The following is a 26428-nucleotide window of genomic DNA, read 5'->3' as shown; positions in this document are numbered from 1 at the left end:
CAGGGGCCCTACAAGCACCAAATAGCCAAATCCACCGAGGTAGTTTTCCTTGCAGACAGGCATTGCTGAGCTTTCCATAGGGAAAGGTTAACTAAGTAATTTCATGCAAATCTTCCTCAGCTCAGAGGTATTTACTCTGTTTGCAAAGTCCTTCTGCTGCTGCTGGATTTGTGCCATCAATTTGTGTCAGGCGAAGGCAGAGCACAATAAGAGGCTTCCCTTTAAATTCAGTGGTGTGGCTGCTGGGAGAAGTTGGGAAAACTCAGTTAGTGATTAGATTTGGGTAAGTTTTCTTATAGGTGCTCACCAATGGGTTTGTTAGTGAAGTCGGGTACAGGTGAAGCATTTCAGGCAAAATATAACTCACATTTAATGGAGAAAAAAAAAAGAATTAATGAAAGAAATCAAAGGAAGAGAAGGAGTTTGAACTTGTCCTGACTAGCCTGGCACAGCAGCAATGGTCTTTCCAGAGTCCACTGTGCTCACTGCAATAACCATAGAGAGTAGCACAAAATCCTGCTTTTCCCCAGCCAAAAGCAGTGGTATTGCCATGTCTGAATGAAAGCAGCATGGGAAGGAAAGGTTAATGTTGTAGAGTCCCCTGTTGAATGTGGCTAATGGTCACTGTGGGGAAGGGGCAGCCAGAGCACCCTTCTACTGAAAACTAGAGAGGAACTGATATTCACTGTGCTGAAAAAAATTATGGTAGTGGTAGTGTTGAAATCATGTCCTCACTGCTGGGCTAAAGCTGAAATAAACCTGTAACCACAGAAGGGTTTGGGCTGGAAGGGACAATAAAACCCATCCAGTGCCACCCCCTGCCATGGCAGGGACACCTTCCACTGTCCCAATGTCCAGCCTGGCCTTGGACACTGCCAGGGATCCAGGGGCAGCCACAGCTGCTCTGGGCACCCTGTGCCAGGGCCTGCCCACCCTCCCAGCCAGCAATTCCTTCCCAAGATCCCATCCAGCCCTGCCCTCTGGCACTGGAAGCCATTGCCTGTGTGCTGTCCCTGCCTGCCTTGTCCCCAGTCCCTCTGCAGCTCTCCTGGAGCCCCTTCAGGCCCTGGCAGGGGCTCTGAGCTCTCCCTGGAGCCTTCTCTTGTGCAGCTGAGCAGCCCCAGCTGTGCCAGGCTGGCTCCAGAGCAGAGGGGCTCCAGCCCTGCAGCATCTCCATGTCCCCCTTCTCCAAATGTTTTATGAAGGGATCTCTGCAGGGCAGTTGTAGATGCAGAGCGACTTTGTCCTGTTCCTGAAGGCCCTCGGTGGTGGTGGGTTATGGAGGGAACACAGCAGGGTGTGGAGGGGGAAGAAGAGGGTGCTGTACCTGGCTGAAGGTCTCAGGGACCTGCAGAGAGGAACAAGACAGCCATAGACAGCAAATGTGGCAAGGAATATCAGAGCTTTTGGTTGGCTGAGCTCCACGCCTCCCTGACAGGAGGGGACAGCCAAGGGAGTCAGGCTCTGCTCCCAGGGAACAGGAGGAGAGGGAACAGCCTCAGGCTGGGCCAGGGCCGGTTTAGACTGGAAATTATGGAAAATTTCATCATGGAAAAGTTTGTCTTGTCCTGTCACAGCTGCCCAGGGCAGTGGTGGAGTTCCCATCCCTGGAGTGTGTGGATGTGGCACTTGGGGACACGGGTCAGTGGTGCTGGGGACAGGGTTGTACTTGGTGCTCTTGGAGGGCCTTTCCAACCTAAATGATTCTGTGATCAATAACAAGACTTCACTGATTTTTACAAAGCCCTTTATTTTTGATCTCACGGCTTATAAAAACTGTTACTTAAACCCAAAATGTTTAAAACTTTACATATATACAGTATGAGAAATAAATTATGTCTTAAGTCATACAAAAACCACAATATACAAATAGGGCTTTGAAATTTCTTTAAGTATGGCATGGCAACAAGTCACAAATACTTACCAAAGGCTTCACTTATCAAAGTCTTTGCATAAAACCATGAAAAAAAATATCCCCAAATGTGCTTGCTTTGGTTGGAGTGAAGGTCTACAAAAACTGAAGTGATTTGCAGGCCTCAGAAGGACTTGCTAAGACTTCAGAACTCAGTGCACCACCTGGCAACACCATTTTCGAGATTGCCTTTCTGCATGCCAAAACTTCAAGGGTTGTTATACCATTTCACTTTCCAGAAAGAAAAGAAAAATAAAAAAGGAAAAGAAAAAAAGAGAAAAGCAAGCAACCAAAACAAAACCTATTTCACCAACTGACAAGGCCCACTCTGCTGTAGCAAACAGGACAGCTGTAGAGTCTGTCCAACTCAAAGCAAAGCCAAGATCACCTGGGACCAGGGAATCCAGCTGGGGTGTTGTGACAATCGAGGGCAGGATGTTTGGCACTTTACTCAAAAATAAGGTCTTAATTACGCATTGGTACTACAACAGCTTCTGAGCAGAGGAGAGCACATTCTCAGCAGCTAAAAGGAGTGGTGCAAAGCTCTCCTGAGGCAGCGAGGTGCATTGCCTTCCTCCATCCCTGTGGTCAGCACAAGGGCAGCTGCTCTTTGCCCCTCGAAAAGGGATCTGCAGGTGGGACAGGGCAGCCCCTGACACTGCAGACAGTGACCAGGCAGTGAGGAGCAGCTGCCACCACCACCTGCACCCTGTCCTGCCCCAGGCACAGGGAAGGCAGAGCTCTGCCTTCTTATCAGGCCACATGTCAGGCAAATAGATATTTCAGTATCAGAACGGGTTATTTTTAAGGCAAGCAAAGGACAACTTAAAGTTAAGTGGCATTGTGCTTATCCCCAGCCCTTCCCTGGACAACCCCACACACCTGACCTGTGCTGGTCTCACCTTCCCACAGCCCACAGTGCTACAGGACCATGGCAGCTCCTACCCTAGGTGCTAATCTGTTCTTGGCAGCTCTGTCACCCACAGTCTGGTGGGCAGTTAGCGTGGTTATTTGTCTTCTCAACTCCACTGGCAGGCAGACCAGAAGATCATTGCTGAGGTCTCAGTCTGTGAAGATCTCATCCATAGTCCTGGTTAATGGGAGCAGGGAAGGGAAAATGCAGCGTGTAACAGGTCAAAATAAGGTTAAATGCACAAACCAGGCTCCTTGGGAAAGGGAAAATGGAGTTTTAGTTATTCTAGGTCTAGGACCACGGTTCATGAAGTGCTCCTCATATTCTTGCGTCCAATCCAAGATGTTTTGTCCTGAAGAGCTAGTTTCTTTAAGTGCTACCAAGCCAGGTTTCTCCCAGAGCGTCTTGCTACCTGCATGGTCTTCATGCATCTAGGTTGCTTGGTTGTGAGTCTTTAGGGAAGCCTTCAGAGCAGATTTGAGACAGATCTGGGGAAAATAGAGAGCAGAAATGATACCTAGTAAAGGCATAAGTTAAGAGGAGTAATGAAGAATTTCTAAGAACTTGTGGAATGCCAAGAACAGGTTTGGACAGCACAGGTTGGTGTTTTATTCTGTCAAAGCTGCACTTTTCCCAGTAGCTACTCAGTGAGAGCCTGCAGCAGACATTATGCAGGCTGCAAGCAGAAATTACACGGCTTGAGCTAGACCCTGCCTGTGCAGCTCCATTTGGGATGGACAGATGTTTGCAGGCTCAATCTCCAAGGAGGGAACTGTAACATTGCACTGACTTGGCAGAAACAGAGAGTTGAACAGCAAGTAATCACTCATGAACTCTGGGAGGAAGGATAATTTCCTAGAAAAAAAAAAAAAAAGGGTGTGCTGGAGCTGAGCTCAGCTCCTCTGCCTCATGCACAAGCTGCACTGCACGAGCAAGCAGGAAGGGCACATCTGCCAGCAATTCTGTTTTATGGGGGTTACCAAGTAGCATATCAAAACAGCCTTTTATTGTACCTGCAGGAATGTTTACTTGATCTTCTGAGACTTGTGGCAGAGCAACAAGTTTTTGCACAGGGGTTTCATTCACAGAATTGTTTGCTACCGTGCAGAGCACAGCTTGCTGGTTTCTGCCAAACCTGGAATGGGACCAGCTCACATTTCTGAGCTGAGCTCTGCTGCCCAGGAGGGCCGTGCAAAGCTCTGTTTCCATGGGGCTCTGCTAGCCCTGACAGCACCTTGTCCTCTGGATTAGAGGTGACAAAGCTCCAGCTCTACAAACTGAAATTTAAGAGAGGGCAGAAGGCTGGGCCGAATCCAAAGGAAAGTATCATTTAGTCAAATGAACAGGAATTCATTCAAAACATGACTGGAGGCATCCGAGGCAATCAGGTTGTCACTGCTGGGACCAGACTTTCTGGAAGTCATGCCCTGAGGATTGTTCTATGGGTCTGGGAAGTCCCCCAGAGGTTAAGCAAGGCTGAGCTGCTTTGGCAGTGGCAGAGTTGAACCAGAGATCAGCAGGTCTGGAGACGAAGCTGTAGGAGTCAGGGCTGTAACACCATGGCAAGTCCTCACCTGTGTCTCCCTCATGCAGCTGAGCTCAAACTTTAACCAAGTGATTTATTAGCAGCTCAAGGTCTTCCACCCGACTGAAAAGATCTTTGAGACAATGCCCTGCACTCCTTCCAGCGTCCTCTGCGTCCTGGGATGACATCCTGTTTTACAGGGCACTTAATAGATGGCTCTTAATTACCTTTCCTCTATTACACACTTCTAGGGCATTGGTGGCACCTCACTTCAGCACCTACACAATTAGGACCAAGGATTGTGATACACTCATTTGGCAGTAAACATGTAAAGGTACAAGGTGACAATCCAAGGTCAGAAGGGAAGATAATATCACCTACTTAGCAATAGATATAGCATACAGGAAAATTAAGTCTGATGGCTGTGAGTCTTAGGCTAGAATGCCTTTACCTATTTTGAAGGAAAAAGGAGTTTCAGGAGTCTAAAAAAACCCAGAAAGGTTCCACTTGTCCCAGCCAAGCCACATGCATCATATAGAATTTCTCTTGACTGATTTCCATACCTTTTCTGCCATTCCTCTGTACACTTCACAAACCAGAGCTCTTTGCCAGGAGATATACTGGTCAGTTGGGAGTCCTCCACACAGAAAGCAAACCTAGGAGGAGGAAGAATCAGAAGTCATGGTATTTTCTGTCTCCATGGTTAACAATTAACAATGCAGCTTATTCTAGGACAAGTTGTTTGGTTAGACATCCATCCCACAGAACATTTTGATAGACCATCAGCCTGTTAAGTTTATTTCCTACTTCAATATTTTAACTGGGGATCTTTGCTTCTACTACTCCTATGTTTCATAGAAGCCAGGATGCAAAATACCTTACAGATGACAGGCAACGCTTACTTAAAGCTCTGAGAAATGTGGGAAATCATCAGTGTCAACTGCTGCTCTTTGATAAATCTGGGTTACCTTCAGAACAACATTAACAGAAGACGTAGGAGTGCCATGCTATGTGCTTGGCAGCTTTGATAACTTTTGGATGCTCAGGTAACTCTCCATTTGCAGAGAATGATTTGGGTAAATCATTGCTGGACTTTAAAAATCATCCCTGCCATAGTAGAGAACCTTCCACTAGAATTCTATGGTAAATTCTATGATCCAGGGATATGGGTTGGGTTTGGAAAGGCCTTTTAAAATCACCTAGTTCCAACCCCCCTGCCAGTTCACAGAAGGAGCAATGCAGTGCTTGAGGGGTCGGTGTCACCAGTGTTACTGGTTGTAGTTTTAGGTCCTGCTGGTTGTGCCAAACCAGCACATTAAGCCTGTAAATAACAGCCATGACCATCCATGTTTCAGTACTTTTGGTGCTCAGTAACTTAACTCTTCAGGTACAATCTAAACCACCTTGAAGCACACTAATTTAGTAGATCCCACAGTATCAAAATAAAGCAAAAGAATACCCCAAATCTGCTCTGTGGCGACCAATTTTGCTTAAATCCTGTTTGCAGCCTCATGCTGGACAATAATCTGCTCTCCTACACCACAAAGGAGCAATAGCTGATGTCAAAACTGAAAGGCAGATAGTGATACCAACTACATCCAAAACATTGGCTTTTTTTTTCCACAGTTCTGGGCTGAAGGTTCAAGTCAGTTCATGCATGCAGCCTAGCACACTTATTACCTCTGCTGTGTTTCCCCAGATTTCACACGTATTCGTCTGATGTGCAGCTCCTGGGTGGCATTCACAGGCCTGTACCAGTAGCTCTTCAGCTCTTTCCACAGATCATACCACGACTGAGACGTCCCCTCCCAGGTGAGCTTTATTTTCAGAAGTTCACCCATGTCCTCCTCAGTATAGACCAGGAAGGTGTTGGTGGCGTTTAGGCCAATTAGATCAAGCCTGGAAGAGAGGCAGAGACTCGGCATTTTTTCCTTATGGAAGCATGCCAGGTGCTCCTTTGTTCCATGCCAGGAGTTTAACAGAGCCCCTGCAGCTTATCAAGTGCTGCATGTTCAACTGTCACCAGTTAATTACTGATTACACTGACGGGAGCTCAGAGAGCTGGTTCCACACAACGCGTCCTGCACTCAGCTTGGCCATCCTTCCATAGCTTAAAGGTGGGGTTTGTGCCTGGACTTTCTTTTGGGAGAGGTTAAATGAGGTCAGCAGTGCCTCCAGAGACATTTCAGACTACATCCAAATGGTGGAAGGCAAAAGCAAACCAACCAACCAACCAAAAAAAACCACACACACAAAAAAGCAATGAGCCATGAAGGCTAGCATGGGACTGGGCACATTAAAATGTTCTCAATTCATCTAGTAATAAATTATAATTAAGCTACTGGGTGAAAAGCTTTTTTGAAAGGTGATGAAGTGAGGCTGCTAGGCTGGGATGCAACGCCAGTGTTAGCAGAGGAAAAAGAATGCTGCCATCCTGTGTAGCTCCTGTGGCCTTCCTTCTTAGGTAAAAACACAAAAGTCAGATTACTTACATTTCCAAAGAGAGGGGCTCAGACTCTCCATTGGTGCCGTGGAGGGTGACAGAGAAGGTGGGATCCACCTCTCCCAAGCTCTTATAGCTGAAGACATGCATTTTCATCTGGTAATGGTAGACTGGAGAGAAAGGGGAGAGCAGACATGGAACCAACTGTACTGAAAGAAACGTTGCTGTTTCACAGAGCAGTGCTGAGCAAAGACCAGACCCCTCCTTTAGTGAGACAGCACTAATCCTGCCCTTACTGATTACAAATTTGAGTTTTACACAAGAACAGCAGCAGGCCCACTCTGGGGATGGCTCCCCAGACCTTACATCGCTCTGAGGTTGAATTTTGTAAGCGCAGCAGATGAACTACAGCCCTGCTCAAAAGGCAGAGCATTGCTGTGCGTTGATTCCACGGGGAGGAAGGAGCACAGTGGTGCCACAGCACAGCAGCAGATCCGTGTGCCAGCAGAACACCGACACCTGGAGCTGCACGGCTTTGGGGCGATGCTGCTCCTCCTCCTCTGCATCCTTCCCAACACCCACCCGGGGAGGCTGCTCTCCTACCTTTGAAGGGCATGTCAGCCCTGGTTTTCAGGTACATCTTGCTGTTCCTCTTGTGGCGGATCCTGCGGGCGTTGTAGCCGATGCCGTTGCAGCGGTTCTTGCGGCAGCTCAGGCAGATCCCCTTCTTGAAGCGGCTGGAATCCGTGCACTGGAACGCGAAGCTCTGCTTGTCCTGGTTCACCAGGGAGTCCACGAAGAGGTGCACAGACCGCTCGTGCTCGCACTTAACAACTTCACCAATTGCTAGAGAGGCAGAGTTGCAAGGGACACACTTGGTTTAAGCAGCTGCCACCCCAGCAGCCCCTAAGAGAAAGTGAGCTATGCCTTTCTGCAGCCCACTGTGAGGTGAAACGTGGCCAAACTTGAAAAGTTTTGCAACAGCAGCAATTCAGGAGGTTAGTGGGGATGCTCACTTAGTCCCTCCCATGAAGAGCTTTGAGAGGATCCTAGTCCCAGCCTAAGACCACAGATTATGGTCAGGTGTTGGAGTGACAGTGTGCTTCAAAGCTAAAAGCAGGTATCGTTTCTAGGAACTATCTCCAGTAGTACAGAGAATTTAGAAGGAAAAAATTGTTTTCTTTGCTTTTATAAGAAGGATCATGTCCCAGCATCAACCCAAGTCTATTTGTGAGAAGTCTACACTGACCAGAGGCAAAAGGTAAAGAGAACTTACTCCCATAGGCAATGGCTCCCAAGACATCACTGAGGCCACAGCCAGGCTGGAAGTCTCCTCCATTGGGGTAGATGTCAAGGTGGCCCACAGGCATCTGGATCCCAATGCTAACACCCAGTGTTTCCCTGGTGTAGGTGTGAAGGACATCCACAAAGTTGGCATCATCAGGGGAGAGGCGCCTGCTGGGGTCCACTCCCTCAAACATGGGGCCAGCAGGATCCAAGCCTGGAGTCAGAGACAGAAACAAGGGGCCAGGTAAGAAATTGGGCTATTCCATATGGAATACAGCCAGCAGCCTGCTGCTGGTAGGTCTCCTCACCAGCTAATACACAGTCTCAGCCTCATGGTTGGTACTGTTCCCAAAAATGTCTTCACCACGGGCTCACTGAGGGAAGAAACAAAGATGTCTCACTCCACTTTTGGGGCAATACCACCCAACAGCAGCACCATGATTAGATTGCTTGTTGGAGGCAAAGAGTCTTCACCAGGACATGGTGAAGAGATGATTCAAGAGGGAGTTCCAAACACCAGAAGAGGTTTAACAGCCCAGGGACAGCTGGCAGCCAAAGCTGCCTTGGTGACATTTAGTCTGTTTTCAGACTGCTCGTATGGAGGGACTAACATAATTTAAGCAGCAGCCAAGAAATCCCTGCATCTATGATCCCATGATGGGTTTGAGATGATGTTAACCCCTGAGCCTCATTCCCAACCAGAAACTGCATTCCAGAGCACTTCTACAACTTGACTGTTGGGTGATTTTTTTTTTTTTTCCCCGATTAACTAAATACAGACATTTATTGCTAGGCTCTGTGGAATTCTCACTGCCAGTGTCACATGTAAATCCTTAATACAAACCCTTGTACTATGCTCTAAGTTCTCACATGTTGAAATCAGCTTTCCTCTGGAGCTGGAAGCAAACTCTTCAGATATTTCCAGAATGAGGGGTTAGAGCAGTTCAGTTTTTTGTTGGTTTTTTTTTTTTTTAATCAAACATCCTGTGGGACAAGCAGCACCCAATAGCTCTCACTTCCATTACTTTATGAGCTATAATTACAAAAACACTATCACTCAGAAGAATAGCATTTGCATAGTAAGAGCTTGAGCTGGACTTCTTTCGAACCTACATTTAAATTCAAATAAAACCAGGACCGGTTTGTCCTGGGTAAGGTTTTTTCATTGAAGCCCTGCTATAACTGACATGAAGACACATGTGCTTTCCACTGCTACCACAAGTAGAAAACTTGTCATTTCTGGAAGAATAACACCAAAACAGCATTATAGCAACACAGGAAACGAGCCTCTTCGGGGAAACTCACTGCCAGGAAGGACATGGGAGAGACTTAAAAAGCCACTTGCCTGTAATTCTGCCTATAGTGCCGTGGACATGGTTACCAGCAAAGCCAGCCACATGGGCACCCAGGCTGTACCCAATCAGGTGGACATTCTCAAGCTTAAAGAGGGGGTCTTCCTGCAAAGAAAAGAAAATATGGGAGTTTGATCCCCTGTCTTTCAGTGCATCCGTGTCTGCAGGAATATAAAGTCCAGTTCCAAGAAGAGCTTGGACAGAGGGGGCAGATAAGCATGCCTCATTTTGTATTTCATCAAGACAAGTGGAACTGTTTCAAGTGGAACTGTTTGGATGGCACATGTGGTTTACCCATGTCAAGGCCCCAGAATTATGATATTCTTTATCATAAAGAATAAAACTTTCCCCTGGGAGCTGCCAGCAGACTCAGCACTGGCTGTGGCGTCAGGTGCCAAGTGCAGCACCATGGACCTCTCCTTCCCTTCCCCGCCCTCCTGCCAGCCCAGGGCTGGCTCTGAACACACAACTCAAGCAGCACTCCCAAATCTGAACTGCACTTCAGCACCACTGACCCCAGCACTCTGCAAGGCAGCATCTCCAGGGAGGCAGGGCAGCAGCACTGCAGCTATGAGCCATCACCTAGCCAAGCCCTGGGCTGAGTGTTACAGCACAGCCTGCCCTGCTGGGGAGCCTCAGAGCTGGTGAACGCTCTGCAGCCTTGTGCAACAGTCCCTCACCAGCATTACAACAGAGGCTGCTCTCAGCTTGCACTACCTGTAACCAGTCAAGCAACCTCGCTATGGTTTTTCCAACAATCTGCGTGTTGTTCACGGCATCGGTGTAGAGCTGGTGGGCAAGAGAGAGCCAGTCCACCACGACCACGTTGGCATCCTTCTCCCTCTCCTGCAGAGCTGACACCAAGCTGTCAAGCCAGGTTTCGAACATGCCACTCATCTAGAAAGAGATTCAGATGTCAGTTTCAGCTCGCAGGACCAAGATGACACATCCACAGTCAAGTTACTTGCATGTCATTTACATATGCCGCTCCAGCTGCATGCTGCTCCTCTGCAAGCCCTCAGCAATGCAGTAAGAGCATGCATGCAACGGAGTAAGAAAAACAGGTTTTGAGAGACTCTGGCTGTAATTACCCACTTTCCTTTTAGGGCAGGAGGGAGAGGCATTCGTTACGTGCCACCTTATCACACTTTTTCTCAAGAGTTTCAGAAATTCTGATGGATTGCAAAATTATCCGCCAGACCTGGCAGTGCAGTTTGTGTAAGCCCTGGCAGAGCTGATAAGTCCCCTCGTGCCACACACTTGGCCTCATCAAACGCAGAATTAAAAACTTGATAAAGTCTACGTGCCCTCTTGTTACTTTATCAAGGAGACCACGTAGCAGACGTCAGGGCTGGGCACTCGGCTACAATTACAGAAGGTCTATCCACATGCCTGTCAAGTCAAGCGTCACATTCATAGTGGTCAGTCAGTTGGATTTGAGTACCACGTTCAAATTATACAGCTATGAAGTGATCTTGAGCAGTTATGAATGAGTTGGGTGATTTTAGAGTTCCTAAGCCTGACCCCCAAACATTTTGCCCCAGAGATCGCAATAGAAGTGCATCTTTTAAGAGACCATTGAACATGAAAAGTTTTCCCAAATTCCTATATTCACAGAATTCTAGAATGGTTTGGGTAGGAAAGGATCTTAAAGATGACCTAGTTTGAACTCCCCTGACATGGACAGAGACATCTTACACTAGACCAGGTTGTTCAAAGTGCCATCCAGCACAGCCTTGAACACCTTCAGGGATGAGGCAGCCACAGAAATTCCAGGAAATAAATATTCTGGAGACACAGCCCGTTTGCAGAGCAGTTTGTTCTCTCTGAGTGGGCAGACTCAGAGAGTCTGCATTGCCGGGGATTCTTCACACTTACCGTCCATCCGTGAATGATGAAGAAGGTTTTAGCTGTCACGTTGAACTTGCAGTCCTCCAGGCACTGCTGCTGGCCGATGGCGAGCGCGCACCCATCCTCACCGGCGTGCGGCGAGGAGCGGAGACCGAACTTCACCCGCGCCTTCTGCGCCGGCACACGCTCCGCGCTGCCATCTGCGAGCCAGCGGGAGAGAAAGGTCAGCAGCAACCTCGGAACCCGCCTTCCCCGCCAAGGAACGAGCCCGCTCCGCCGCTGCCCCGGTCCCGCGTGGGACCGACCGCGCTCACCCACCTCCCGCCGTGGGCAGCGTCACCTCCGCGCCCGGCGCCGCGATGCAGCAGGACACGGCGCTGCACAGCAGCAGGAAGAGCCTCCTCATGGCTCGGGAGCACGGCCGGGCAGAGCGCTGGAGCAGGGAAGGGATGAATGGATGGACACACGCTCGGCCGCGGCGGCGGCGCCGCTTTTACCGAGTGGCAACATGGGCGGGGCCAGAGGGCAGCGTCCATTGGTCACGCCTTCCGTGACGTCACGGGCGGCATGAATAGGAGACCACGCCCCCGCGTGCGGGGGGTCCCCGGGGGTCCCCAATGCTGAGCCCCCGGGGGACACAGGGGACATGCGGGGAGATTGGCAGGGATCGCAGGAGTCCCCAGGGGACATGCGGGGAGATTGGCAGGGATCACAGGAGTCCCCAGGGGACACAGGGGACATGTGGGGAGATTGGCAGGGATCACAGGAGTCCCCAGGGGACACAGGGGACATGTGGGGAGATTGGCAGGGATCGCAGGAGTCCCCAGGGGACACAGGGGACATGCGGGGAGATTGGCAGGGATCACAGGAGTCCCCAGGGGACACAGGGGACATGCGGGGAGATTGGCAGGGATCGCAGGAGTCCCCAGGGGACATGCGGGGAGATTGGCAGGGATCACAGGAGTCCCCAGGGGACACAGGGGACATGCGGGGAGATTGGCAGGGATCACAGGAGTCCCCAGGGGACACAGGGGACATGTGGGGAGATTGGCAGGGATCACAGGAGTCCCCAGGGGACACAGGGGACATGTGGGGAGATTGGCAGGGATCGCAGGAGTCCCCAGGGGACACAGGGGACATGCGGGGAGATTGGCAGGGATCGCAGGAGTCCCCAGGGGACACAGGGGACATGTGGGGAGATTGGCAGGGATCACAGGAGTCCCCAGGGGACACAGGGGACATGCGGGGAGATTGGCAGGGATCGCAGGAGTCCCCAGGGGACACAGGGGACATGCGGGGAGATTGGCAGGGATCACAGGAGTCCCCAGGGGACACAGGGGACATGCGGGGAGATTGGCAGGGATCACAGGAGTCCCCAGGGGACACAGGGGACATGCGGGGAGATTGGCAGGGATCACAGGAGTCCCCAGCGCTGACACCCCAGGGGACACAGGGGACATGTGGGGGGATTGGTGAGAGTCACAGGAGTCCCCAGCACTGACAAGATGCTTCCCGAATGACATTGCCCGACTTCCAGCCCACCACCTTCTGCAGTACGTTATCAAGACCATAAATAATTTTGAATTCAAAAATTAACCATTTATTTCTCCTTTTCTATTACTTGTATATGTACCTTTTTTATTACTTGTATATGTATCAGTTACTGATGCACGACAAGTTTTTCACTTTATACTGGTTCTGTCTCACTGCACTGTACAAGAAGAGATCATGCTCGGGGGAACATGATTTTCCTGCTCTCTTTTTCATCCCCTTCCTCAGTCCCACGGCTCCTCTTTCTCTCCAAACTCACAGAAAAAAGCAAGGAGAAGACACCAGGGTAAAGGAAAAAGGTGTAGGCAAATGATGAGGAGCATTCCATCCCTAAGGTGAAGGGAGCACCCAAGACTTGTAGATGCTCACGATCAAAAGAAAAGACAAGAATCAGAGGATCTGCAAAAAGTTAAAAGGTTTTAATAGAAAATTGCACAATAGGTGTGTTTGTCCCTGATTTTCTCGTATAAACATGATGTTAACGGTAGGAAGGAGGGAAGGAAGGAGGGAAGGAGGGAAGGAGGGAAGGAGGGAAGGAGGGAAGGAAGGAAGGAAGGAAGGAAGGAAGGAAGGAAGGAAGGAAGGAAGGAAGGAAGGAAGGAAGGAAGGAAGGAAGGAAGGAAGGAAGGAAGGAAGGAAGGAAGGAAGGAAGGAAGGAAGGAAGGAAGGAAGGAAGGAAGGAAGGAAGGAAGGAAGGAAGGAAGGAAGGAAGGAAGGAAGGAAGGAAGGAAGGAAGGAAGGAAGGAAGGAAGGAAGGAAGGAAGGAAGGAAGGAAGGAAGGAAGGAAGGAAGGAAGGAAGGAAGGAAGGAAGGAAATGGAGCATCATGCAAAATCACACACACACACACACACACGCACACACAGTAATTGCTTTAGCTCTCACCAGTAGATAGAAATGGAGAGAATTAATCTGACTTTCTGGCAGTGCTTTCTCAGGGTACTCAGTTTGTACCCCGCATCTCCCATATCTCTGAGCCTTCCTCAGCCCAGACACCTTCTGACTTCGTGTGGATTGGCAGTTGGAAAGATGGTCATTGTAGGTCACTTCCAACTGAAATATTCTATTCTATTCTATTCTATTCTATTCTATTCTATTCTATTCTATTCTATTCTATTCTATTCTATTCTATTCTATTCTATTCTATTCTATTCTATTCTATTCTTTCCCCATAGCTCTCTTACATGTGACAGGCTGTGACTGGGGAGTGCTCCTTTGGGGATCATTCCTAGAACCTCTTAATTTCCGACTCCACAGGATGAACACGTGTTCTGGGATCTCCTCAAGCACGTCCTGTTTCCAGAGGCTAGAGATGATGCTCATGCTCCTCAGGGAACCTGGGGTTGAGAAAAATGTCCTGAAGGTTGCAACCTCTCTTCTGCAGCTGTGTGGTCCCTCTCGAGGAGCAGCATCCTGACAGCACTGACCTAAAACAAAAGGACCTACATTTCTCAGCTGCTGTCCACTACTGGACTTACTCCTGCAGGAAATGAATCAGCCAAGCCTTGTCACCAAATGCCTCATCATTTAAAACATTTCTGATGCCAACAAACTTCTTCCAGACTGCTGACCACCACGACATTATCGTGGTTTAACCACTATGCCTTCTCATTCTCCTTCTGTTGTCTCTTGCTATTGTAAAGCTCCTGCTTTTGTCTGTGCAACTCCAGGCTCCGGGAGAGGAGTCCTGGTCTTTGCCTCTGGCTTCCAAGAATGACAGTAGCAGTGAGAATAGCTTAGCAACAGCAAGGAAAAAGTGCATCAAAATAAATCCTGGCTGCTTCGGCTGAAAGGTGATGATCATCTGGGGAGATGCTCAGAGTCTGTTGTGATGGGCATTGTATCAACTCACAGAGTGTGGCTCGACACTGACCTCTCTGTAACCCTCGTGGCCTGGGGGGAAGGAGGCTCCCACCCAGAGCTGCTTCGAAAATAGCGGTTCATTAAGCCAAATAATTCTGAAGAAAAATTCCTAGTTTTGATTAGTTTTTCAATGGAAAAGATTTCATGGCTCCCAGATGGAATTTCTGGATATTGTAGTAAGTAATAAATAATAAACCAAGGTGAAATGGATAGTAATCCACTTTTAAAAGACATGGAAGCTCGAGAATTACAGCACTCATAGGGATGGTAGAGGCTTTACCTCAGCAGCTGGTGTGAGGGGGCAATGCCCGCAGAGATAGTGGCTGCTCTTGGAGGTGTCTTTCTGGCTCCCTTCCTCTCTCCCTGGCTCCATTCCTACGTGATTTCCTAAAGGTCTCAATTCAATCCAAAAGCAGAAGAGGAATGTTTTTGAAATCATGGGCGTTTTTATAGGAAGTAGAAAAATGTTCCACTCAGCTGTAGTCACAAGCTCTTTGCAGGTGGGTGCTGGGTGGTTGAGTGAGTCTGGTTTCTTCTTCAGCACCGTGAATCACAGCAGAGTCATGAAATGTGAAGGTAGAAGGTATGTGAGAGGAGTCAAGCTTCTTTTAGTAGCAAAAAGCTAAAATCAGTATGATACGTAAATTAAGATGCCCAAATATTTAAGGGTCTGAAGTCTGCTGGTGCTCTGAGGGAAGGACTAGGCAGGTTTTACAGCAGCAGCATCTAATATGAGAGGCATCTGTGCATCCATCAAGGAGACACTTTCAATGCTGTTTCTCTACAAGAACAGCATCTCAAACCTGGGTTATGGTCAGCGTGTTCTGCAGGAGCTCAGCATCCCTGACAGAAAGGAATTCCAGGAGAGTGAAGTCAGAAGACTTCTGCAAAATAATAGTCATTAATGCCTCTTTTTCCCCGTTTTTAAAATTATCATGTAGGCAACTGCTTTCCTTGCAGTAATGGCCACACCATTGAAGAGCTGAGCATTAAAGGAAAAGGGAAAACACTTCATCATCACACCACCTCTTTAAAAACCTGCAGAGGTAGAGTAATTCTGGTGTGAGCAATTCTGGAGATAATACAGAAAACTAACAGCAGCCTTTTGCATGAACAGCACTGCCAACATTGCATCCCTCATCCTCCCATGGATGACCTGCAGCCCAGGACAGGGTACCACTGCTGATATGAGTGGCTGCAGGAGAAATCTGTACAGTATTCCTAAGACTGCATTCTGTTGTGTTCACATCTCTGGGAAGGCACTAATGGAGCACTTGGCCACTCCTGCCAGGGCTTGTGAAGTGATTAGTGAAAACAATGGCATACCAACCACAGTTAAAGATGCTCCTATTAAGAATTTCTCATTTGTACAAGCTAAAGAGTTGTGTCATGGCTTTAGGTAAGATATTCAGTGTCAGGGAGTGCATTTAGAAACTTGAGAGTGTTTTCCCCACTCTCCATTCTTCCTGCCTAGTTCTTCCTTTCTCCAATGAAAGGAGTAGGATTTACAGGGTAGAAGGAGGGGAGAGAAAGGGATCTCTCTCCCTTTTTTTTTTTTTTTTTTTAGTTATAAAACAGTTATTATTTTCAGTTACAAAACACAGGCAGTGTAATCCAGTGGAATTGATGGTAGTTTCCCACACAGCTCCTTCTGCCTAGTTTCTTTCTGAGATGACAGAGGAGGAGAGGTGAACAAGCTGAGAGAGGGAAGGGCTGCTCCCTCCTGAATCCTGAGGTGGGGCAAAAGCCTGGGAAGGACCCCCCACATTAGATGGGGGTGCAGAGCTGACTGCAGCCCCAACAGGTCTGAGATTCTGGAGAGGCAGCTCCCCAGTGAAATATCACCCTGGGTTAATCCTTGTATCACCCTGTGCCTGCTCAGCCTGGAACTCTTGGTTTGTCATCATCCCATCACAGCACAATTATTTTATGCTTAATGCTTGCTGCAGAGGGAGCACATATTATTTCTGCAGCACAGTTTCTGCTCTGGATGTTTTTGTTCTGAGAGTGTCAAACCAGGGTGAAAGCAGGCCATGGTACCTTTGTTTCACAGCCACTCCTTACCCCACAAGTTTTGCCTCCCCTCCTCAGCCTTTCAAATGCATCCCCTCTATGAACAAACTTCATAGGACCAATATTTCATACCCCTGTGTAGGTTTGTTTGCTTACAGAAGAGGCTAATCTCCACCAGGTTATGAAATCAGCTCACATGCTTCAGTGGTCTTACCCACTATTGATATCCTGTTCGATTCCCGTTGAGCTCTCTTTGTTGGAGGTAACCCCTTCTCCTACTCCTTCTAAGCTGATTTCTTAAGCCACCTCATTCAAGTCCCACATCCCCATGGTATTTAGATGTAGTAAAAATGACTGGGGGGAAAATAAATGGCAGCCAGTGAGCCCACTAAACTGTCTGACTATTAATGGTCCTGTTAGTTGCAAATTTACTTTACCACAAAGCCCCCAGCATGTAATCCTTAGATGAATGCCTTTGATTGTGAGGGAATATTTACAGCTGACCCTGCCAGCAGTCTGCAAACCTGCAATGGGCCTCCTGTCCCACATTAAATCCGCTGGCATCTGTTCCTGGGTTCTTATCAAACACATGCTCTGTTGGTGCAGTGTTTGGGCTGTAGTGCTCGCGGATACGGTGGGCCTTGAAGAATAAATCCCCACATTCCTGAGAAATGCTAATTCTTGTGAACGTTGTCACACAGGGTTACAGTTTGTACCTGTCTCCAGACATCGCCATCCACTGGGAGGTTTCCAGGAGGCTTTGATCCCTGCTAGCTGCCCCCACCCCATGGCAGGGCTCTGGTCCTGCCTCTGGACCACCCTTCAGCACAGACAAAATTCTTCTTCCTTCTTCAAACCTTCGCCGTTTTACCGGCCATATATGAGCATCAGGAATAGTTTTTATGATGGCTTTTATCTCTTTTCACCCCTGCCAATGTCTTGCATGAGTCCCTGGGTTGCTGTGAGACTCTCAAGTGATCCTGCCCTCCGTTAGTCCCAGCAGGGCCGTGCAGGAGCTCAGGCTGGAAGCCAGAGAGAGCTCCGTGTGTCCTGACGCCTGTTTGCTGTGCCCAAGTGGACAAGTGGAATTCAGCTTGTCATTCCCAGCATGTCTCATGGTCTGTGAGACGGATCCAGGCTGCTCGGCTGCTTTGTGTCAGACAGAAGCCCTAGTGGTGTGTGGTGGGCCTGCTCCATCCACTCTGCAGACAAGGATGCCTTTAGGTCTGTGCCGAGGAATGACATGTATTTTCTCTCTTCTTAAGCTTTTACACAAAATTCAGTTTTCCATCCAAGCTGGATGAATGCTGAGCATGTCTGGGCTTGAACGTGGACTTGGAGCCAAGTCCATTGGCAGTGCAGAGGTGTTGTGGGTGGCCAGAGGGATATTTCCTTCTGCTCCTTTATGAGGTCTTGTTTTGGTGGGATTGGAGAAACATCTCAGAAGTTTGTGATTACTTGATCCTTCAGCTGGTGCATAGTGAGGCCTCAAGAGAGCTTCTGCTTTAAGTTTCCTTAAAAAATACTAAAATAAGAGGAGCCTGGCACTGCTAGAGAGTCCAGAGAGGAGTTGGTAGGGCAGCCGTTTGCTTTAGGTACTGCTTCAGAATGTACATCCTATCCTTATCCAAATGCTTTTTCTTCAGACCTGCTGGAATTATTGGCCCAAGAGTGGAGTGGATGTGGTAGCACCCAGTGAGATGTAACCAACACTGAGCTGGGCTGCAGTACTAGTGGAGACTGTAAGAACTGGCAGAGCAGGCATGGCTCTCCTGCCCACTGAGATGGGTCTGGGCAGAGCTCTGGCTTTGGGATTATTTCTGATAATTAGCAGGTAAAAAATCTTGGAGTTTGGCCTTTTGGCAGAATAATGAGTAAGCTGACATCTCCTTCTTTTCTTAAAACTCTCCAGACTAATGCCCAAACTGGGTATCTGGAAGCACCTTGGAAAGCACTTGGAGCAACCTCATCTAGTGGAAGGTGTCCCTGCATATAGCAGGGGCTTTGAAAACAGATGGATCTTTAACTTACACTCAAACCCATTCTATTACTCTATTATTAATTTTCAGCACTCCTAAATCCTCTTTAAATCTATCTCAGGCTTTCAGAACTGATCCTGTAAATCTGGATGGACATTAAACCCATGAACCTCTGAGCATGCCACTCCATTTCCAGTGTATACTGGAAAGAAAATGAGCCTTTTATTGAAACCAATTAATTGGTTACTTACTTTAGCAAAGCCCGTAAAAACATATTATAGTTCTCACCATTATTGTTAATTTGTACCCAAGCTTTATGGTTGCAAATCTTGGGTAACTATTTCTTCCTGAGTAATTGTGTCAGCTCACACAAGTTCTTCATCTATTTCTGGTCCTGATTGCTGATTCAGCCGGTGTTTAGGAGAGCCTGTGGCAGTATTTCACTGTGATTCACACACTGAAGAGGAATTGTATTTTAGACCACAAACACTGACTTTACGCACTAGCTTTTGTGTGAAGAAAAAGGGTGACAAACAGCTTGAGGACAGGAAAAAGCTGCACAAGATGTGGCTGTGTATCATCAAGGTCAGTGTCATTTGTTCTCCAGCACCCTGGTCATCCTTTACCTTCTCCTTTGAACCATTTGTCTTCTCCAACCCATGCAAACTGTAGAGGTGGGATCTGCCTGAGACAGGGTAAAGCCTCAAGTCACCCTTGATAATACAGGGAGTCTCCTGTTTTCTCAGAAGCTGGCTTTACTTATACCAACAGAATTACTCATTTCAGTTTTCACAAGGTTGCACATTTTACTTTGACAATTCATCGGTTGTCCCATTCCTGAATCCAGTCTTCTTACTCAATGTCTCAATGAAAAGGACACCTACCACATCTGTTTGCAGAGTCCTCAATGGGACAACAGGATGCTGGTCCTCATCAGGCTCTGTTTCACCTTCTGGCTATTTATTCCTAATTGCCTAACTTCTCCTATTTATTGCGTTTATTGAGTGTGTGTAGCTTATTAGGAAGAGTCAAAGGTTCTGTAATTAATTAGGAAGAGTTTGGGGCATTTCTCAGTGCCTTGAACTTACGTTCCTGTCTGTAATGTATAGATGCTGTTGACATTCATCCCAGGACTTCCCAGCCCAAGGCCAGATAGGCAGAAAAACTGCAGCGAGGGCAGGGGAAAAACAAAAGGGCTTCCCTGCACAGGTCAGGTACACCCTGGGCTGCATCACCAGCAGTGTGACAGGAAGGTCAAGGTGGGGCATTCAGCCCCTGTGCCCCTGTGCTCAGGTGAGAGCCCACCTGCAGAGCTGCCTCCAGCCCTGGGCTCCAACAGCACAAGGACGTGCAGCTGCTGGAGCCAGCCCAGAGGAGGCCACGGAGATGCTGCAGGGCTGGAGCCCCTCTGCTCTGGAGCCAGCCTGGCACAGCTGGGGCTGCTCAGCTGCACAAGAGAAGGCTCCAGGGAGAGCTCAGAGCCCCTGCCAGGGCCTGAAGGGGCTCCAGGAGAGCTGCAGAGGGACTGGGGACAAGGCAGGCAGGGACAGCACACAGGCAATGGCTTCCAGTGCCAGAGGGCAGGGCTGGATGGGATCTTGGGAAGGAATTGCTGGCTGGGAGGGTGGGCAGGCCCTGGCACAGGGTGCCCAGAGCAGCTGTGGCTGCCCCTGGATCTCTGGCAGTGTCCAAGGCCAGGTTGGAGCAACCTGGGACAATGGAAGGTGTGCCTGCCCGTAGCAGACGGGTGAAATGATTTTTAAGATCCTTTCCCACCCAAATCATTCTGGGATTCTATTCTGCGTACTTCACAGAGCAAGGGTGGCTTCTTCTAAGCAGAGGCCTGCTGGGCACGTAGGACAGGGAAGCAGCAGCAGCACAGGTCCCCAGTCTGGGATATGAGTGCAGGACCCATCCCACTGATTAGCTCCCTGAATAGATCTCTCCTCGTGCAACTCCTTGTGCCTGCCCTTCCGTGCTCATGCAGGATGCAGGATGGAGGATGCACGATGAGTGAGTCACAGAGCAGTGGATGTCCGAGAGGTAGGGGAGGGGATGGAGGTGTGCTAGCTGTAGGGGCCCCCTGCCACAGCCTTGCCTGGCAGTCCCTACCCATCATATGACCTTCCCAAGCACCGCATGTGACTGGGCCAGGCATGCTGGAAAAGACTGGGCAAAGCGGAGAGGAGAGGCTGGAGAGGGGGAGGGCAGCGCAGCTAGAGGGGATTAATAAGCTGGACAGATAAGGAAAACTTTGAAAGAGGGGGCTCTTGTCAAAGTTGTTGCAATAGCAAAGAGGGAAGTAACTGGATGACTGGAAAATAGCCATGGAGTAAGCTGGGAGGAAGGTATGACATCAGAATTGGCATTTGGGATGAAAGTTGTTTGCGTCTTGTGGAGAGAAACACACTCTAATCGTCAGAGCTGGAAGGATCACAAACCTAGGAACAATCTCGAACCATAAGAATAGTAAGGAATGACCACAAAAGCCACGTACTGAGCTGAAAAATGAAGATGCTGCAGAGATTGCTATTGGCATGAAGTTTAGATGTTCAGGGCTGTCGTTTCTTGCTGTGCCATGAACAGAAAACAGTCTGCTGGCCAAAGCTTTGGCACAGGTTGTGTTAACAGGCATCACTCAAGCTCATCTCCCAGCTCTGAACAGAACTCTACAAAGCCAGGTCCTGTCTGTAAGGATGCTCCTGTCCCAGGTCCCTGCATGCTTTGTCAGCCAGTAGGGAGGTGGAGAAGCCCCTGAAAGAGAAAAGTGAGTTTTGGTTGTGGTTTATCAGCTGATCCAGATGAGCTCTTGAGCGGGGCAGCTGCAAAAACAGCCGACAGGGTCATAGAATCATGGAATCATTTAAGGGTGGAAAATATCTCTAAGGTGATTGAGTCCAACTGCCAACCCAGCGCTGCCACATCAGTAATCATGACTGTAACAGAGGAGAGGAGGAGGATTCTTTGATCTGTTTTGTTTAGAAGATGCAGTGCAACAAAGGGAGTTTGAGGCTCTGTTTCACAGTACAGGGCACACTTAGCTTTAGAAATGTTGACAGGACTCACAGATCAAGAGACGCTGAGGCTGGAAAGTGCCAAAGAAGGCTTCCCAGAGCAACCGCCCTGCAGCTCAAGGCAGAATCAGCCAGCGCTCGCTGCCCAGGATATTGTCTCTGACCCACCTTCTTCAGGGTTTAACCATTCTCCTTTCTTTAAACAGAATTCCCCATAGTTTAATTTGTAATTAAATTTTGGGCAATATCCCTGATTCCAGGGATAATTTAGGTTTCAATAATCAAAAGCATACTTAAAGCAGTACTTCTTGGTTATGAGCTACATAGGTTAGGGCAAATATAAACCCAGGATGTAATTTATCCTACAAAATGTTTGTGATCAGGCACTTACATGATGCCTTTATTCACTCATCACAGAGATTCCTGTCCATTAAAGCAAAGAGCAAGCAATCATAGACCTCCACAACCTGCGTAAATTGGTTTGCTGTCAAAAACTGCACTGAATAAACACAAACTTTAGCTACAAGGTCATTTAATCACATAGGAGGTTTGTTTTTCCAGTGATTCCCTCTTAGCTGGGTGTTTACGGGGTGAACGAACCCGTAGCTCTGGACAATATGCCAAAAAAGTTGAGTATTAAGACAACATCACTGATTGCTGTGGTTTGTTGTTTTGTTTTTTTTTTTTTGTTGTTTTGACTATTATCCTGTCAGGCAGGTCACCAGCAGCTGTGGCTGCTGCGTCACACTTCAGCAGTGGTGATGGCGAGGACAGATATTCGGCTGTGCTGATGCTGAGCTCCCCAGCTCTTTCCTCACCTCTGCTCTGGGTACAGCATACATATGACATAAATTGTTTAAACAGGATGGGCAGATACTCTCTCCTTGTCAAGAGTTGCCTGTGTTTTAGGAGGACTCATAAGGAATCAAAAGTGTTTGTTTGCTCAAGTGTTTTAGATGATACATTTATTGATGAACTATATATGCATGTATAGATATATGCACATAAATATATGCATATAAAGAACTTAGCTGCTTAAGTAAGGATCTTCTGGCTCCTTATGGACGCATCTCTTCTTGAAAGACACAGAGTGGAACACATAACATAACTGAGCTCTCCAAGTGACCAAGACAGAAAATCTCTAATGAGGGTCAGTCCATCTTTTGGAGGTGCATTTGCCCCTTTTCCATGGAGTGACAGGATAAGGGGCAACAGCTTCCCATTGCCAAAGAGCAGGAATAGACAGGATATTGAGAAGGAATTCTTCCCTGTGAGGCTGGGGAGGTCCTGACACAAGGTGCCCAAAGAAGCTGTGGCTATCTCATATCTGGAAGTGTCCAAGGCCAGGTTGGACAGAGTTTGGAGTCACCTGAGACAGTGGAAGGTGTCCCTGCTCATGGCAGGAGGTGGCACTGGATGACCTTTCAAGTCCCTTGCAACCCAAACCATTCCATGACTCTGTGATTCTATGATCTTGCTCCTGTGACTCACTGCCTGGGTCAGTAGATTTTAAGATGCTTGTGGAGAGCCCTTTAGTTGGAGAATTTGCCTCCCATGTGTTCAAGTGCCACTGTTCTGCTGACTGTGGAAGGAAAAGGCAAACAGTGAGGGTGAGCTGTGCTTCTGGAGGAGCCATGCATCTGGGACAAGGAGGGCAGGAGACCATAGGCTGGTCAGCAAAGAGGATTTCACAGAAAGAAGGTGCAGGCAGCTGTCTGATGGTTGGAAAGCCTCAGAGTCTGCAGCATTCAAGCTGGTTTCAATTTAAAATGTCTTTGTCTTCAAGATTTTCTGCTTAAACATTAGGACAAGGAACCATTTGTGTGCAATTTCATGAATGACAGTTTAATATCCCCACATAACCCTTGCACTCCAAAAGCTGGGTCTCTAAGAGAAATGCCAAGATATCTACAAAAAGATTTGAGGAATTGGCTTCCATTCCTGTGCAAAGAGCAGGTCAGGCCCTCTCCTGTAGAAGAGCAGGAAAGAGGAGTGTTTTAGTGAGCTGGAGTTAAGCTTGGTTAGTCAGCCCCAGTGTTTCTGTGTGTTACAGGGGGTTTAACACAGCCCCTCTGCCAGAAGTGGCTGCCCCAAGCCAAGTCTGTGCTTGAGCTGAGTGTCAGGCTGTAAGGTGAGCAGGAATGTCCTCTGTCTGGAAATGAACTCCATGTGGTTTTAGAGCTGCCACAAAGACATAACCGCAGACAGTGAAAACAGAACTCCAGCCAGTCTTGGAACTCACCTGTCCCTCTGGCCAGGAGGGATGATGACTGTCAGGGACATTGGCTAATTGTCACATTTGGCTCCCAGTAGCACTGATAAGGCCGCATGTTTACTCACAGCTAAAGACACAAAAGGACTTATGTGAGGTAATACTCCTGTACCTGAACACTCCCCACTGCCCGCTGGGCCTTTCCACGACAGGATAAAGGGTACAGCCCCTTTCCAGCCCCAGGAGGACAGCCAGAGGACAGAATCATGGGATCAATGATTAGTTTGGGTTGGAAGGGACTTAAAACTCATCCAGTTTCATCCCTGTCATAGACAGGGACACTGTCCACTGTCACAGGCTGGTCCAAGTGCCCAGCCTGGCCTTGGACACTCTCAGGGTTAGGGCAGCCACAGCTGCTCTGGGCACCCTGTGCCAGGGCCTCTCCACCCTCACAGCCAAGAATTCCTTCCCAATATCCCTGCCCTTTGGCTGAGGGAAGCCATTCCCTGTGTCCTGTCCCTCCAGCCCTTGCCCCAAGTCTCTCTCCAGTTCTCTTGGAGCCCTTTCAGAAGGCTCTGCTTTGGAGCCTTCTCTTGTGCAGGTAAATACCTCTAGTTCTCCCAGCCTGGCTCTGGAGCAGAGGAGATGGCAGAAACCTCTGCTGCCATTGTGATCAACCCTTCACAGGAGGCTGTTCTCAGCAGGAGCTCCCAGAGCACTGAACAGAGGCTCTGCTTGGGTCCAAGCACAGCTGGGTGCGTGTTGTCCATACTTGCTGGGACAGCAACATCTCCTTGGGTGTGCACAACACAGGCACTGGGGCCGGGCAGTACAGACAGGGCAGCAAGAGGGATGGCAGCAGCAGAGTCTGAGCTGAAATTTTATGGATTTGACATTCCAGTACAATTAGCAGGCAGCTGCTTCCAACACAGGAGTTTTCAATAACACAATTTTGGACTTACCTGCCTGAATTTTCTGCTTAGGATCCGAAAGCTCTCTTGGAGTCAGCTCATACAACCCAAATATCCCAGGCAGGTGGTGCAGTGAGGGAATGATGTGGTGAAATCCCAACTAGGGCACAAGCTCAGCTGCCTCAGCCCTGATCCCAGCACCAGGTATGTGCCAGGCTGCCCATGAGAGCTCTTGTCAAGTTCTCAACAAAGATGAAAACATACATCTCAGGCAATGGGCACAGCCCCGAGGCTGCCAGAGCTCCAGGAGCGTTTGGACAGTGCTCTCAGGGATGCACAGGGTTGGATGGTTGGGGTGTCTGTGTAGGGCTAGCAGCTGGACTCCATGACCCTGGAGAGCCTTTTCCAGCTCAGGACATTGTGTGATTCTGTGCTACCCTTCCACCATTGCAAACCCTTAGCAGCTGAGTAAAACAGCTACAGTTCCACCTGTAGAGAAACAGGAAATATATTTCTTTTCTGTTTAATTGATGAACCCAGGTGATAATCCCCATCATATGTCAAGTACTTGTGTTTTACATCTTTTCTCCAGCTTTCCTTGAATATCTCATTGTTTTTGTGCTCTGCTAACAAGCAATTGTCTTTAAAGGTGCTTCCCATGGAAAGACTGGGTTTCTGCCCCAGCAAAAAACTGAGGAAGGTGCAGAGGGAAGGGCAGAAAGGATGAAGAAGAGCTGTATTGTGTTTGGGAAGGGGATTCCTATAGTAGGGTGGGTAAGGCTGTACAAGTGTTTGAGGACCTCAGCTTTAGCCAGTTTTAATTTATTGTACCTGGAAACTTAATGCTACATACTGCTCCCCACAGAATCTGTGGCTGCCCCTGGATCCCTGGAAGTGTCCAAGGCCAGGTTGAAGGGGCTTGGAGCAACCTGGAAGGTGTCCCTGCCCATGGCAGGGGGTGGGATGCGATAGGCTTTAAGGTTCCTTCCAAACCATTCTGCAATTCTATGACAAAGAGAAGAAATAATATTTACCCACACTCCATCTTTGAGATCAGTGCCTAAAAGTTGCTTAGAGACTTTACAGAGAGCTTATACAAAACCAAAGAAAAAGGCACATTTTAAGGCAGTTAAATGGAAAGCTGCAGTAACAACTAGAGCTCTTACACTTTTTAGCCATGTAAATATTTGTGATAGCTCAAATATTTTACTCTTCCCATCTGAGCGAAATCCTAACTGCAGAGCTTTGGGGCTTTTTAGCCCTAAACAAGAGATCCAGAAACAGCCTCCTGCTCACAGGACCTATGTGATCTACACGGGCAGCAAGGTTTCTCTTCTTATGTCTAAATTCAGAGTTCAAACCAGACTCTCACGCTGGGGAGATGCCTGCACACCAGATTACTGCCCGCTCAGGAATATGCCTCTTCTTTTTTTCACCGATTCTGACACTTTTTTCTCAATGAGATTTGCTGCAGTTCGACATCACTTCAGGAAACATTTTGCTTTTATTAAGCTGCTTCCCAAGTAGTTCTAATCACAAATGTTGTCTCAAATGGGAAAGAAAAATCTTTTATTTTAATCAGTCAATCTGTGATTATTTTATA

The 26428-nt window shown here is 48.3% G+C and overlaps 1 protein-coding gene across 1 annotated transcript; it reads right to left on the bottom strand.

The window, feature by feature from the left end:
- Positions 1 to 1730: 1730 nt before the first annotated feature.
- LIPG (lipase G, endothelial type) lies at positions 1731 to 11824 on the bottom strand. Its single transcript, XM_014894896.2, has 10 exons — positions 11602 to 11824; positions 11311 to 11483; positions 10150 to 10329; positions 9426 to 9537; positions 8070 to 8294; positions 7397 to 7639; positions 6843 to 6963; positions 6031 to 6249; positions 4914 to 5006; positions 1731 to 3313 (listed from the first exon to the last, which is right to left on the bottom strand). Exons 1-10 carry the CDS (start codon positions 11687 to 11689, stop codon positions 3292 to 3294), a joined length of 1476 nt encoding a protein of 491 aa, XP_014750382.1. The 5' UTR covers positions 11690 to 11824; the 3' UTR covers positions 1731 to 3291.
- Positions 11825 to 26428: the final 14604 nt, after the last annotated feature.

This window comes from Sturnus vulgaris, chromosome Z (genome assembly GCF_052056855.1).
Source record: "Sturnus vulgaris isolate bStuVul1 chromosome Z, bStuVul1.hap1, whole genome shotgun sequence".
NCBI lineage: Eukaryota > Metazoa > Chordata > Aves > Passeriformes > Sturnidae > Sturnus > Sturnus vulgaris.
This window is presented reverse-complemented; position numbering and strand designations above follow the sequence as displayed.